This window comes from Notothenia rossii (assembly GCF_949606895.1).
Source record: "Notothenia rossii genome assembly, chromosome: 6".
NCBI classification, from domain to species: Eukaryota; Metazoa; Chordata; class Actinopteri; order Perciformes; family Nototheniidae; genus Notothenia; species Notothenia rossii.
In genome coordinates this window covers 4,315,433-4,330,695 of record NC_136909.1, presented here as the reverse complement: position 1 = coordinate 4,330,695, position 15,263 = coordinate 4,315,433, and the positions used below count along the sequence as shown (strand labels likewise).

Genomic DNA, 15,263 nt, shown 5'->3' with positions numbered 1-15,263 from the left:
AGAGACAATGGCATCGGATGTAAAATGCTTAAAAAGCCCCGCTATAAAGATTATTTAACTGCAATTATACTTTTACTTTTTTAATAAACAGAGAACAAAGAATGACGGGCATTCTGGTGTTCTGCCTCACCGGAGTCTCCATCTTCCTCGCTCCGGTACTCAAGGTATGCAGCTTTGATAATAACACTTGTTTGATATGTTATTAACTCTAAGTTAAAGAGACCCTCTTCTGCTTTTTGGGGGGGTTTCTTTGTCCTGTAGTGTGTTATCTAGGTTTTAGTGCATGCAAATGGTCTGCAGAGGCTAAAATCCCTGTGTTCAGTCCAGAGAGTTTCAATTCGCCCTTTTATGATTCTGCATAAAGACTACTTTTACTTTTGGTTCTTTTAGTATATGTTGACGCCACACCAATACTTTTGTACCTTTTTAATTAAGTAAACTACTTTTACTTTGAGGTCACCTATTATGCAAAATCCACTTCTTCATGTCACTTCTACATCAACATGTGTCCCCTCTTCTTCATGTCTCTTCTACATCAACATGTGTCCCCTCTTCTTCATGTCTCTTCTACATCAACATGTGTCACCTCTTCTTCATGTCTCTTCTACATCAACATGTGTCCCATCTTCTTCATGTCTCTTCTACATCAACATGTGTCCCCTCTTCTTCATGTCTCTTCTACATCAGCATGTGTCCCCTCTTCTTCATGTCTCCTCTACATCAACATGTGTCCCCTCTTCTTCATGTCTCTTCTACATCAACATGTGTCCCCTCTTCTTCATGTCTCTTCTACATCAACATGTGTCCCCTCTGTGGAAAGAGACTCTGAAAGTTTCAGGAACAAAGATTCTCTCTCTTTTTGATCCATTTCTATAAAAACCTGTCTGAAAATGAGCTGATCAGATTTTGGACACTTTATGATGTCATAACGATGTTTTGTCTTGTGTAACCATTAGCCATCAGCAACCAAGGTAACCCCCCCCCCCCCCACCCCCATCTTATCACCTGAATCTCCTCCTAGAGCACCATTGAGTTCTTTGTAACCAAATGTCTCTCAGGGGAGGGGCTCCTTATTTTCATCTAAAGTAACAGAAAGAGGCCGTTTCTCAATCTCGAGGAAACTGGCTTCCAAGCCAATATTTCAAGGATGCTACATCATCGAGTGCCGCCGAAGGAGTGTTCCAATCTCCAGCATACTTGGAATTCCACCGAGGCCGTGTCCTTGGTTTGGGGGTAATTTCGAGGCTGCACATGGGTAGACTTTGCGTCCTTCAAATCCCCACAATGCTTTGCGTACGGACCAATTTCCCCAAATCTGTGGCGGAACATTGTAAGGCGGGGCCTCTCATATGACGCACACCTGCACACTTGCTAGCCTGTTCCACTCTGCGTTTTCCGAATGCCAGGAAGGATTCTTGCCTAGCTTCTGAAGGAAGTGACTCGGAAGACATGTGCTACCAAGCCAGCATCCTCGCGATTGAGAAACGGACAGAGAATCAGCACTTTGGAAACAGGGCTGAAACAGAGGGGATTATGGGTAATTCTGCAATGATCTGTTTGGTGTTTCAGCCAATCAGAGACAGGTTCTGTATATATCTGAGACCTATAATACATTGATGGAAAACAGTATAATAGGGGACCTTTAAGTTAATAATCTCACATGTTGTTTTTTCCGCTCACAGTACATCCCGATGCCCGTGCTCTACGGCGTCTTCCTCTACATGGGCGTGGCGTCTCTCAGTGGGATCCAGGTATGCTGTTAATGTAGTTTTTCAAGATAAATCAAATTATTGTGGCTGGAGATCTTTTTTCAAACAATATTTGTATTGAAGTTTTCAAATATAACGAACATTACACATACATAAAACGGTCAGTCTAGATACAGTGTACAACCAAATGGATAGGCATGTAAATGAACACAGGTCAGTATTCAGATGATACAGGGGTAACAAAGTACAGAAATCTGAAATAAATCTGAAAGAATATGACGTGGGCTTCTACAGCTGGACTTCCTTCTTATTGCAGATATATCCGACGAGAGGCAGGTGGGAATCGGCTTATTTAGAGCTGCCAAACAAACAAACAAACAAACAAACAAACAAGCAGAGAGCCGAGAAAGCACAATCACAGGAAGAGATGTTATGAGCCCCCACATGTTGTAAAAGTGCAAATAAGATATTAATACATAAACGGTAGATATAAAATGTGTCAATGTAGGTTTGTGATAATAAATATCCACAGCAGAGTTTTTATCTAAATACAGTCTGTATATATTTTACAATTTTCTGTGCAGGGTGCAACTTCCTGCAAATTAGGATTAGACTTTAACTTTGTTTTGTGATTTTTGGTAGGTTTTGTCTTAGGTACAGGTCGTGGTATTGCATTATCTCATAACTGTTTAAAAAAAAAAAAAATCTGACACGAATTTACCAGTATTTTTAAGAGATTTGTTTTTTTGAAAGCCCACTTTGCATTTATTACTAGTTTATGGCTCGTAAATGGTGCAAAAATGTTGTCCCCTGATTTCTTTAAAGAAAACTAAATGCAATTGGTATTATTTTTAAGTTTCTGTTTTGACTGAATAAACGGGTTTGAACTCAAATGCACGACTCACACAGGTTTTTAACCAAAAAAGGTTTATTCAAACCAAAGCTCTTACAGTGGTATAAAAAACTAAATCACTCTTAATGAGGTAAAACACTAGGAGCATGAATAACCAAATACTCAGACCAGACGTGGCTCAAAGCTCTGCTTGGGAGTATTCCTGGCATGATACGCTTGTAGTTTGTCACAAGAAACAAAAACGAACTGGCACAGGACAAAGGGAGACGAGGATAATAAATACACCAGGTAATGGGGAACAGGTGGAAACAATCAGGGGCGGGGTCGACAATCACAGGAGTGGGAGACACACGAGGAAGGGAGGTCAGAGTATCTGAAACGAGAGGGAAGGTTACTATTCAAAAATAAAGGGGAAAATCACAAAGATAAAAACACTTAACTAAACTAACATCATTTGAGAGAGATGACGGTTTCAGATTAAAAAAAAATCTTACATGTAGATCTCTCGCTCGTTGTAATTTGTAATGCATAACAAAAAGTCTATTTAGTATGATTGTTTAAAATGTGAAAGACATTCATAATACAGACAGGGTATTGCATAAGGTTCCTAAAAAACATGAGGAAAGATGATCTCTGATGCTTATTCCCTGGAAGGAGTCTGCATAAATTAGCAATTTTAATGATTTTTTTGCAAGTTTTCCTGCAGTTTTTGCATTCCCTATCACGGTTCATTGTACAATTTGTATCAGTTGCTTTGAATATTAGATCTACAGTTTTAGATTAGATTACTTTATTGTCATTACATAATGCAAGCAGAGTGTAGCGAAATTAGGAGTGCAGTCTGGACTAAATAAGTGATCTAAATAAAGGTGAATAGATGTAAAATGTATTTTTTTTGTGTGTGTATTTTGAGGTTTACATGTCAGTGAGGTGTCCTCTTTGTCTCCTGGTACTACTCAGTTTTGGGACAGGATCAAGTTGTACATGATGCCGTCCAAACACCAGCCGGACTTCCCCTTCCTGCGCCACGTCCCTCTGAGGAAGGTCCACCTCTTCACGCTGGTCCAGATCTTATGTCTGGCCGTGCTCTGGACCCTCAAATCCACCTTCCTGGCCATCATCTTCCCCGTTATGGTACGTGGGAATACAATTCTTACATTTACAAACGTATAGCTTTCGGTGAATGCCGTGTTATATCTAAGAGGAAATTATGTTTCACTAAAAACTGGTGTGCGTTAATCCTCAAAATACCAACTTAATTCTTCAAAATACTACCTTAACCGAACATAATACCACCTTGACTCCCAAAAATACCACCTTTACCAACAAAAACACCATCCTAAACCTACAAATACCACAATTACTCACCAATATATCCTCAAAAATATCACATTAAACCTCCAAAATTCCATCTTATCGTGTAGAAATTCTACCTTACCCAACCAAAAAACCACTTAACCAACTAAAATACCACCAAATCAAATATCACATTAAACCTCCATAATACCAGCTTTGAAATACCACCTTTACCCACCAAAACACCATCCTAAACATTCAAACACCACCAAAATATCCTCCACAATATCACATTAAACCTCCAAAATACCAATTTACCCAACCAGAAAACACCGTAACCAACTAAAATACCGCCTAAAACCTTCAAATACCACCTTGACCCACAAAATAACACAATAACCAACCATTATATCACATTAACCCACCAAAATACCACCATTAGAATACCACCTTTACCCACACAATACCACCTTAACAATCAATTATACCACCTTAAACCGCACAATACCACCTTAACAATCAATTATACCACCTTAAACCGCACAATACCACCTTAACCATCAATTATACCACCTTAAACCGCACAATACCACCTTAACAATCAATTATACCACCTTAAACCGCACAATACCACCTTAACAATCAATTATACCACCTTTACCCACACAATACCACCTTAACAATCAATTATACCACCTTAAACCGCACAATACCACCTTAACAATCAATTATACCACCTTAAACCGCACAATACCACCTTAACCATCAATTATACCACCTTAAACCGCACAATACCACCTTAACAATCAATTATACCACCTTAAACCGCACAATACCACCTTAACCATCAATTATACCACCTTAAACCGCACAATACCACCTTAACAATCAATTATACCACCTTAAACCGCACAATACCACCTTAACAATCAATTATACCACCTTAAACCGCACAATACCACCTTAACCATCAATTATACCACCTTAAACCGCACAATACCACCTTAACAATCAATTATACCACCTTAAACCGCACAATACCACCTTAACCATCAATTATACCACCTTAAACCGCACAATACCACCTTAACAATCAATTATACCACCTTAAACCGCACAATACCACCTTAACAATCAATTATACCACCTTAAACCGCACAATACCACCTTAACCATCAATTATACCACCTTAAACCGCACAATACCACCTTAACCATCAATTATACCACCTTAAACCGCACAATACCACCTTAACAATCAATTATACAGTAGCAACTTAAACCCGAAACACCAACGTTAAACTCCAAAGTTTAACTTAACTCAAATACCACTGTAACCCTCCAACCTTAACCCGCTAATATCTAGTTTAACCCAGTAAAATGACCACCTCAACTCTACAAATACCACTTTAACACATAAAAAATCCCCTTTAGCCCACCATAATCTCACATTAACCCTCCAAATACCAATTTAACCGACCAGAATTACACCTTAACCCACCGAAATAACACTTTAACTGAATAAAATACCATCTCAACCCTCCAAAGACCACTTTAACGCACCAAAATTACACTAACTCTCCAAAATTCCCCATAATCTTGCTTTAACCCCTCAAATAGCAATTTAACCCACCAAAATTACACTTGAACTGAATAAAATACCTCCTTAAACCTACAAATACCAACTTAACCCACCAAAATACCACTTTAACCATCCAAAATCCACCTTAATTCTTCATAATACTACCTTAACCCTCCATAATACTACCTTAACCCTCCTAATTTCACTTTAACCCACCAACATTCCACTTTTTCCTCTCCGAATAAAACCTGACTCCGGCAAAATCTTTCTTGACCTACTAAATACAACTGTTATCAACTAGAATACCAACATTAAGCCTAAAATGATACCTTTTATCCACCAAAAAAACACCTTACCCCTCGAAATACAACCTTAACCCAACATAGTACCACCGTTACCCTCCATTTACCATTTTAACCCACAGTAATACCACAGTAATGTGTGTTGCGATGGCATACGCATGTACTTTATGTGTTTTATATTGGAGTGAGTCTGTGTATTTTTGTCTGTGGTCTATTTATTTTACTTCGCTGCAAGATAAACCCCCCCCCCCCTCAGGGAAATAAGGTTGGAGTTGAAACGTCCTGCAGAGAATTGGATAGAGTTCAGTAGCATGATATCCAGATTCTGTCCGAGCTCACAGGATGCTGAGAAGAAGCTCCAGAGGAGGTCGGACATGTTGCAAAGAACAATCCAGTCCACAGATAAAAAGAACAGAAACTGAAATAATCTAATTCCTTAAGACTTACCTTTTTTTTTATAACTTGTTAAATATTATACTATTGGTTATATTCTGTAATATACATATTGTTTATTGCAGTAAAATGGTAGACAAAATGTATTCAATGATTAATTATTCTGATACCTCTGCTCGTGAACTCTTTGAGTATTTTAAAAAGCGCTATATAATTAAATGTATCATTATTATTATTTCAACAAATTAATTGTAATACGTTTTAATTATTATTTGTTGCAATGTTTTCTGTCCGTGGTGCAGATCCTGGGTCTGCTGCTGGTCCGGAAGATGCTCGACATGGTCTTCTCTCAGCACGATCTGGCCTGGATAGACGACCTCCTGCCAGGGAAAGACGACAAGAAGAAGAAGGAGGACGACAAGAAGAAGAAGGGGAAGGACGAGGACAAGAAGAAGAAGAAGGGGAAGGAGAAGAAGAAGCCCAGACAGGAGGACAGCGAGGAGGAGGATGAAGAGGAGGAGGAGGAAGAGGAGGTGAGAAACTCGAGCCTCTGCTGCCCCCTGCAGGAAACACGGAGTCACTGCAGAGCTGGGGCTGTACTGCCTTGTAGGCATATCCAGAGAGGGCAAAAGTACACACATCCTTTCCTCAAGTAGAAGTACAGATACTCATGTTTAAAAATACTCTGGTGAAAGTAGAAGTACTGACTAAACTTCTTTACTCAAGTCAAAGTAAAGAGGCTTTGAAATGTACTTCAGTAAAAAATACCCATAACTAGCAGCTGTTTTAAAGAGTACCTGACCTCCCTTTATATTAATAGAACAATAATGTCATTGTTAGCTAATGAATGTTTCCATGGTGACCAACGGCAACATGACAACGTTTCCATTGGTCCCTCTTCTTTAGAGAAGACCAGGAAATGATGGATACACGGATCGTGTTCAAATCAATAGGCACGCAATGACTCTAAATAATAATGATCACACCACCAAACACACATTCAGACTAAAGGAACCAGCCTGTTTGGAAAATGAGAGAAGTAGAAAGTACAGGTATTTGAGTTCAACATGTAAGAAGTAGAAAGTACAGGTATTTGAGTTCAACATGTAAGAAGTAGAAAGTACAGGTATTTGAGTTCAACATGTAAGAAGTAGAAAGTACAGGTATTTGAGTTCAACATGTAAGAAGTAGAAAGTACAGGTATTTGTGTTCAACATGTGAGAAGTAGAAAGTACAGGTATTTGTGTTCAACATGTAAGAAGTAGAAAGTACAGGTATTTGAGTTCAACATGTAAGAAGTAGAAAGTACAGGTATTTGAGTTCAACATGTAAGAAGTAGAAAGTACAGGTATTTGAGTTCAACATGTAAGAAGTAGAAAGTACAGGTATTTGTGTTCAACATGTGAGAAGTAGAAAGTACAGGTATTTGTGTTCAACATGTGAGAAGTAGAAAGTACAGGTATTTGTGTTCAACATGTAAGAAGTCAAAGTAAAAATTCGTCAGAAAAATAAGTTGAGTCGAGTAAAGTACTGATACCAGAAAAATGTACTTAAATACCTTAACCCTCCTACTTCCACCTTAACCCTCCTAACCCACAGTGTGATGTTTAGAAGATAGAATAAAAAATAAAATAAAATACAGCAACAAATGAACATTAGCAGCAAATACATTTCTCACAAGACTAAATCTGCACATTACTGTTCATTTATTTTCTAAAAATGGAGCAGATAAAACAATATCCATCGTCCCCTGGGCATCAATAAAATATCTTTGTATGAAATAAATATATGATTTAATCTTTACCTTATCTATGTTAGTATCTCTATATTAATTTGGTATTTTATTCTAAAAAATGGAGCGATTGCATCTATTTTCACCGGGGGATCAAACTATGGTGTTTTCATAACCATATCTCCGACACATCATGGGATAACGGACAGATGTGAAGGAGCACTTTACTCCGGCTCCTCTCCTGTCTTCTAGATAGTTCAGACAGCTCTTCTGGGTCATTTCACTCCACAAAAAACGCTTTGGGACAGGGCGACTGTGGCTGTGAGGGAGTGTGGTCGTCTTTCAACCAGAAGGTTGTGGGTTCGATCCCAGCCCATGCAGTCAACATGTCGATGTATCCTTGGGCAAGATACTTAACCCTGAGTTGCTCCCGATGGCATGGCCAACGGTGTGTGAATGTTAGGTCCTAGAGTAAGGTACACTGCTCTGTATGAATGGGTGTGAATGTTAGGTCCTAGAGTAAGGTACACTGCTCTGTATGAATGGGTGTGAATGTTAGGTCCTATAGAGTAAGGTACACTGCTCTGTATGAATGGGTGTGAATGTTAGGTCCTAGAGTAAGGTACACTGCTCTGTATGAATGTGTGTGAATGTTAGGTCCTATAGAGTAAGGTACACTGCTCTGTATGAATGGGTGTGAATGTTAGGTCCTAGAGTAAGGTACACTGCTCTGTATGAATGGGTGTGAATGTTAGGTCCTATAGAGTAAGGTACACTGCTCTGTATGAATGTGTGTGAATGTTAGGTCCTATAGAGTAAGGTACACTGCTCTGTATGAATGGGTGTGAATGTTAGGTCCTAGAGTAAGGTACACTGCTCTGTATGAATGGGTGTGAATGTTAGGTCCTAGAGTAAGGTACACTGCTCTGTATGAATGGGTGTGAATGTTAGGTCCTAGAGTAAGGTACACTGCTCTGTATGAATGGGTGTGAATGTTAGGTCCTAGAGTAAGGTACACTGCTCTGTATGAATGTGTGTGAATGTTAGGACCTAGAGTAAGGTACACTGCTCTGTATGAATGGGTGTGAATGTTAGGTCCTATAGAGTAAGGTACACTGCTCTGTATGAATGGGTGTGAATGGGTGAATGACATGTAGTATGTAAAGCGCTTTGAGGGGTCTTAAAGACTGGATAAAGCGCTATATAAGTACACCCCATTTACCATTTACCATTTGGAGCTTCAACCTGTGTCTTTACGTTTTGTTCTTTGTTTGTTTGTTTTGCACACAGGAAAAGTTCCGCGGGTACTCCAACCACTGCCCGAGCCCGGACTCGGACCTGGACCGCAGGTACTGTGTCCTCAAACTGCACATCCCCTACAAAGACCTGTTGCACCCCGAGGAGAAGGAGGCTCAGTGGGGGGCGCAATGCCAGCCTGCTGCCACACACAGGGCCCTCTGACACACAAACACACACGCACACGCAAACACACACATGTGACTTCTACTGGATTACCTCCGTAGTTATGAGGTTGCAGCAGAAATGTGTGAAAAATGTTTTGTAATTTGTGTGAACTGACCTATTAAAATGCACAAAGCTAGACACGTATTTAACCCGTTAAGCCCTGAGCCTGTTTTTCAGGTTTCAGGCTCGAAAATGACATTTCCAGAACAAATGACCATATCTTCACTTCTAAAAGGGGAAAATTAATAATCTTTTTTCTCAATGCAACGATAAACCTGTGAGTTGGATGTAGAAGATTCAGAATCAATATAGATTCTTTTTATTTTAAAGTAAATTCAGATTGAACATAGTAACATTTTGTGTAAATGATAGTGTCCGTCCAAAGAAAAAACATTACTTATAGTGAAAACCACTCTTGAATTATGGGATCGGAGACTAAAAGCTTTAGGAATCCAACATAGAAACATATAATAAGTACCCTGTGTTAAGATTGATGCAAAACAAGTGACATTTGACCTTTTTAGAGAGGTTTAGCACAAAAAAAACAATTCTGGTGTCATTTGGGTGGATTGACCTATCTCTGGCCCCCCTTGGTCGATTTTGATGATTGACATCTCTTTTTAACCGTCAGAGCCAATAGAATCGAGGGGAAGTTCCACATACACACACATGTTACCAAATAAGGAGTGAGAGTGACACGTAGCCAAAACAGGAAGCTGTCATTAGCAGCTAATATGAAAACTCAGTTTTTGACATAAAAATGGAATTATGGATTATCAATAATTGTTTAGGGTTAGTGACGGACACATTGGATTAACCTATGGATTAACCTTCAGCCGCGTTTTTCTCATTTTAATGCCATTGAACACAACTTTTGATCAGAAACAGCGAAAGGTAAGACATTTCTCCCGTTTTTGCTCCATAAAGCTACGTGTTGTAATGTCTGTGTTTGCTTTCCATGTCGCGAGTTCTGATCGCTCAGTAATGATACTAATACCTATAGCAGCTGTGGAATCTCAGCTTGCTAGCTAATATCTTGTTTGTGCAAATCCAATTTATACGCCGGCGGGGGCTATGGGGCTTACCAGGTTAACAGCTTATCTGAAGACTAAATATTTAAACGACCAGAGGGACACTAAGAGGTCCATAAAAGCTTCTGACATGGTGTTGCATTGCATTAAACTAAGGTGCTCTTCCCCATGTTAACTAACGATAAACCCTCCTGTTTTCTGTGCTGTTTAATCCAAATTAATGTCATGTTTATGACACGTCCTCTCACCAGGAGGGTTGTAACTTCTTCCGGTAACACTTTCTTTGACGTTTACATCTATAATGCATTAAAATATACTTATAATTGGTTATAATATGCTTATAGGATCATTTAATGTAATACTTAAAGCATTTTATTATCAAAATTAATTTTAGATTAAATTATATTTTTTCACTTATTTTTTTTGTTTGTATGAATATATATATTTTTATAAATATTTTTCCACTTAGAATAAATTATAATCAAATGTGTATGCATTATAAAAATGATTTTAAAAGGATAATTTATAAAAACTGCAGGAATTAAGATACAGAATTGTCAGCTTTCTCAAAAACGTATTTAAATTATGAAGTATTTTGATAAAATTTGATCAGAAAAAAGTGCTTTTTGTACTTTTTATGCATTATTCATTCTTTACAGTGCTATCATCAGATTATAATGCATTCAAAGCCTTTTTTTAATGCACTATACTCATGGAAAGTGTTGCCCTTCTTCGTACATTTCCATATACATTTAGCACATTTTGTGGGCGGACACGTGCAGACGGATCATTTCTCATAACTTCTCCCCCTCTTGTCTCAGCTCAGTCTCCTCTCCATGCACTTTAAGGCAATGCAGATCATTGTGACGTTTTTAATAATGAAATAATGACTATAATCCTGCTGCTCTTCCTGTGTCCAATGTGTTGCACACACCACGCAGCATATTGTAAATCTTCACTGATGTGTGTTATTAGATTCTGAAGACTCTGAAGTGCATGCTGTAGAGTTTGTGTTTTTTTGTTTAGATTAGAGGCATTTCAATAAAAATAAAGTGTGGAATATTAAGCATGATGTTTATCTAGAACATGTAGAGGATTTATTATAATAGGCCAGATTGTGTACGCCTGTTTCCTCCCCAACAGGCAACAGGTTGTTTTGGTTGTTTCTTTTTCCTCCCATGTGCTGAAAATCACTCTCACCTGCATCTCAAATGTCAACTCTAAACCTGCGGCATTTTCCATGGAAATGTTTGCATTGAAAGTGCAGCTGCTGAGGATTTTCTCTTTAATCCAGACATTTAACCACCATCATTGTTCCCTTTTTGTGGGAGAATCTAAATGACTCATCATGTCTGCATTGCTTTGAAAGAGGCATGGTTTGGAATTGACTGTGTAACTGATTTTGGATTTATATGAATTTGTCTTTTAGATTTGGATGTTTGATCTTGCTTTTAAACCTTCCTAGAATGGCATGTTATCCCCCAAACCTTACCCGCCTATCTGTTTATATTTCTCCTTTTGGAAACACCGGTTTGACATTCAGTAATTGTTTTTAAACATGTAGTGATTTAAATTCAGATATGACTATAGCAGGGGATGGGAAGCTGACGTAATCAAAAGCAATTCTTCCCTCTTTGGGCCATTAATCTGTACGGCGAAGAAGCATACCCTATTTTATTTTAAAGTGTTAAACATTGTCATTAGTCACTGGTACGTAACAACCAATACAACGACCAACAAACATTTAACGTAACGGCACAATCACTGTGATAAAACATGCTCAAAGAGCCTTTAGGGTGCATTTGATGCAACTGGTTAATGTGTGCGGGAGCTAAGCAGTGTTTCTGGTTTTGGGAGTGTGTATGGTAACCGGAGCTTGCCCTTCCCCAGCATAACCCTCCACCTGAAGATCTCCTGCCCGTCGTCTCCAGCCGTTCCTATTGGCCGAGGGATGGGCTGCCCGGTGCCCCAGGTCAAGATCGAGATGGAGTCCGACTACGACTCCGACATCGACCCCCGCCGGCCCCGAGACATGAGCAGCGAGACCACGCTATGAGGCCCCTCGAGACTCCACGTCTTTGTTTCAACGCACAAACTTAAAAAGTGTGTGTGTGTTTGTGTTAGTGTGTGGATGCAGCCAGTGCTGACCCACGGACAGAACGAGGGGGGGGGGGGGGGGGGGGCTAACACACACGGAGTAAAACTGGAATAAAAAATGGACAGCTGAAGAAGCTTAACGTGCTTTGAAATTGGTGCAGCTCTGCTTTGAATATTATATAAAATGTGTATGATGTAAATGGCCATATTAACAGAGGAAATATATATATGTGCTGTATAGGGTTATATATTCAACGTGAACATATTTATCTTTATACATATTAGCTATTTATTTATGTACTTTTACTCCGAATATTGAAATGTCAAAGCGATAACTTCACATCAGCCTGTGTGTACAGAGATTTTTGAGGCAGGAAATGTGAAAACTAGCATTTTAGCAGCAGATATAATAACCAGGAGGTTGTAAAGTCTTCTCCTATATGTTAGTGTTTGAATATGTTTGGATTCGCTGTAGTGTGCCTCTCCTTTCCTGGTTTCCCCCTCAGTTCGTCACACATTAACCTGGATCAAAAAGAAACAACCAAAAAGTCCTGATGTTGCTGAAAAGGATTTACGATGCGAGCCTTAGCGCACAGGTTCATATTTGTACTTTTATGAGAAGATTATAATTCAAAACCACACCTAGATGCATATGTCAATAAAGAGAAATGGAAAATATATAATTTATGTAATTAAAATGGCATTACTCCAAAGCATGTGGTTTGTTGTGTGTTGAAAACAGCGGCTTCTCGATGGGAAATAACACAGCTGGGTTATTAGCGAGGTATGTTGACCCTAGTTGGAGTTTTTAATAGACAGCGGCACGTCACTTCCTGTTGAAATGACGCCGACTTCCCACTTCATCACAGCTAATTATGCTAATGATGCTTACGTCAATCCCATAGACCAGAGATGTCCAAACTGCGGCCCGTGGTCCTAATTTAATTGGCCCTCAGCTAATTCAAAAAGTATAATTGAGTACGGCCCACACCTGAAACGTGTTCTTGTCTTATATTGCACTTCTTAAATATATAGATATCAGACAGCAGTATTCATGTGTTAGTAAGCCCACTTTTCAAATAAATGTTGACATTTAAAGTTAAAAACCTTTTCTAACAAATCTTAGTTGATACAAGTCTAATACCTAATTTCCATAACCAGCTTTAAATAGACCCTTCATATTTAATAATAAAAATAATAATACATTTCATTTTAGGCGCTTTTCATGACACCCAATGGGCACCGTACAGTTTGTTAAAAATGCTAAGAGGCAACAGAGCATGATAAAGCATGATACATTTCCCCTTATTATAAACAATCTGAGACTCCTGTTGTAAGGAATTAGCTGCAACACAATAAAGTAATCCCTCTGGAGAGCTTGCATTTTCAAATATCAAGAATAATTTATACATTGATTGATTTTGCTAACTTATAACTTCACTTATGAGGCAATAAACCTCCCCTCTAGTGAGTGGACCAGTCCTTCGTATGTTTTTCTGTATTTAACCCTCAGTGAAAACAGTTTGGACCCCCCTGCTATAGACGGTATATATAAAGGTCAATCCTCAACCTAAGCAGTGTTTAAAGTCAAAATGGTGACTGTAGATGATGCTGTATAATATAAAGCCCTGATGAGCCAAGGAAATATCAGTTTCAGTGTTAGCTGCTGCCTGCCACATCGATCCCCTATTGATTTTAAAATAGCTTATCGACGCTGATCATATGTTTCAATATGCTTTTTGTGTTTCTATATTTGCTACGCTACTGGAGCTGCAGCGCACCAACGCACCTACACGTCAACACAAAAGACTAAAGTCACAGCAGGATTTGGAAAAACTTGTAATAATATAATAATAAACTCGCCTAGACTTGCTTTACACGATGTAATGAAGAAACACACATGACTCATACGTTTTGAATGAATCTCAACCTGATAAACTGTCAAGATGAAGCTCCACCAGGGTAGGTGCATGCTTCACTTCTGGAAGATTCTGGGTGGGTGTGGACCGGTTTTCGGTGTCGATAGATGTCGGGCCGTCTATGAGCGTCGTGTCGCCCTACTCAGATTGGTGTGTCTTGGTGTGTACTACACCAAATCGTGTCTTTTCGGCCGTGCCGACACCTTCCTACGCCGATTTCGACATGTAGAATCAGGAGGCTGTCGGCTAATTGCCGCCGGCCAAAGAAATCACTCTGATTGGCTGTTAAGCTTAGCGAATCAGTGCATGAGAAGCGAAACGGAAGTGAGGGACCCAAACAAACTATCAAGAAGGCAAATCTGAGATTTCTTTTAACTCCAGCTCTCGACACAGGTTCGGGAAAGCCCCATGAGCTTATCGCTGTAGAGTGAAAATGGAACGCACACGCTATTTGTTGTTTGTATATATCACGCAGTCTGTCCTCTGGTTGTTGCCTCTCTTGAATGACGAATACACACTACAGATGCCTGCTGGTAAGGAGAGTAATTGCCACTCACGCATTTGCGCAGTTCGTACGTGCAACTTGGCCGTCGGCTGAAGTCTTTGCGGTGTGTTCCAGTGCAAAAAGTGGCCAAGACGCAGGAGACGTGTGGCGACGTGAAGCGAAGTGAGGCAACGTGAGGCGACGTTCCGTCTGGACATGTTCTTTGGTGTCAGTTTGGTGTGTAAGGACCTTAAAGAGCAACTTCCAGGTTAAAGACACCTGTGAATAAATGTGTAGAAAAATGTTGAATACACTAGATTTTCCAAAAAATATACAGAAATATACACTAAGTGACATCTGGCGTCGTTTTTGTAAGACATTTTCACTTCCGCATAAAAAGCC

At 39.3% G+C, this 15,263-nt stretch overlaps 1 protein-coding gene across 1 annotated transcript in view; it reads left to right on the top strand.

The window, feature by feature from the left end:
- Positions 1-13,165, top strand: part of slc4a5a (solute carrier family 4 member 5a) — a gene marked incomplete at its 5' end in the record, with an annotated part of 49,460 nt that extends 36,295 nt beyond the window's left edge. The window contains 6 exons of the mRNA XM_079687073.1: positions 92-164; positions 1,683-1,751; positions 3,523-3,696; positions 6,437-6,667; positions 9,157-9,215; positions 12,252-13,165. Of these exons, the coding sequence (XP_079543199.1) occupies positions 92-164; positions 1,683-1,751; positions 3,523-3,696; positions 6,437-6,667; positions 9,157-9,215; positions 12,252-12,417 (772 nt within the window). The 3' untranslated portion in view covers positions 12,418-13,165. The remainder of the gene's footprint in view (positions 1-91; positions 165-1,682; positions 1,752-3,522; positions 3,697-6,436; positions 6,668-9,156; positions 9,216-12,251) is intronic.
- Positions 13,166-15,263: the final 2,098 nt, after the last annotated feature.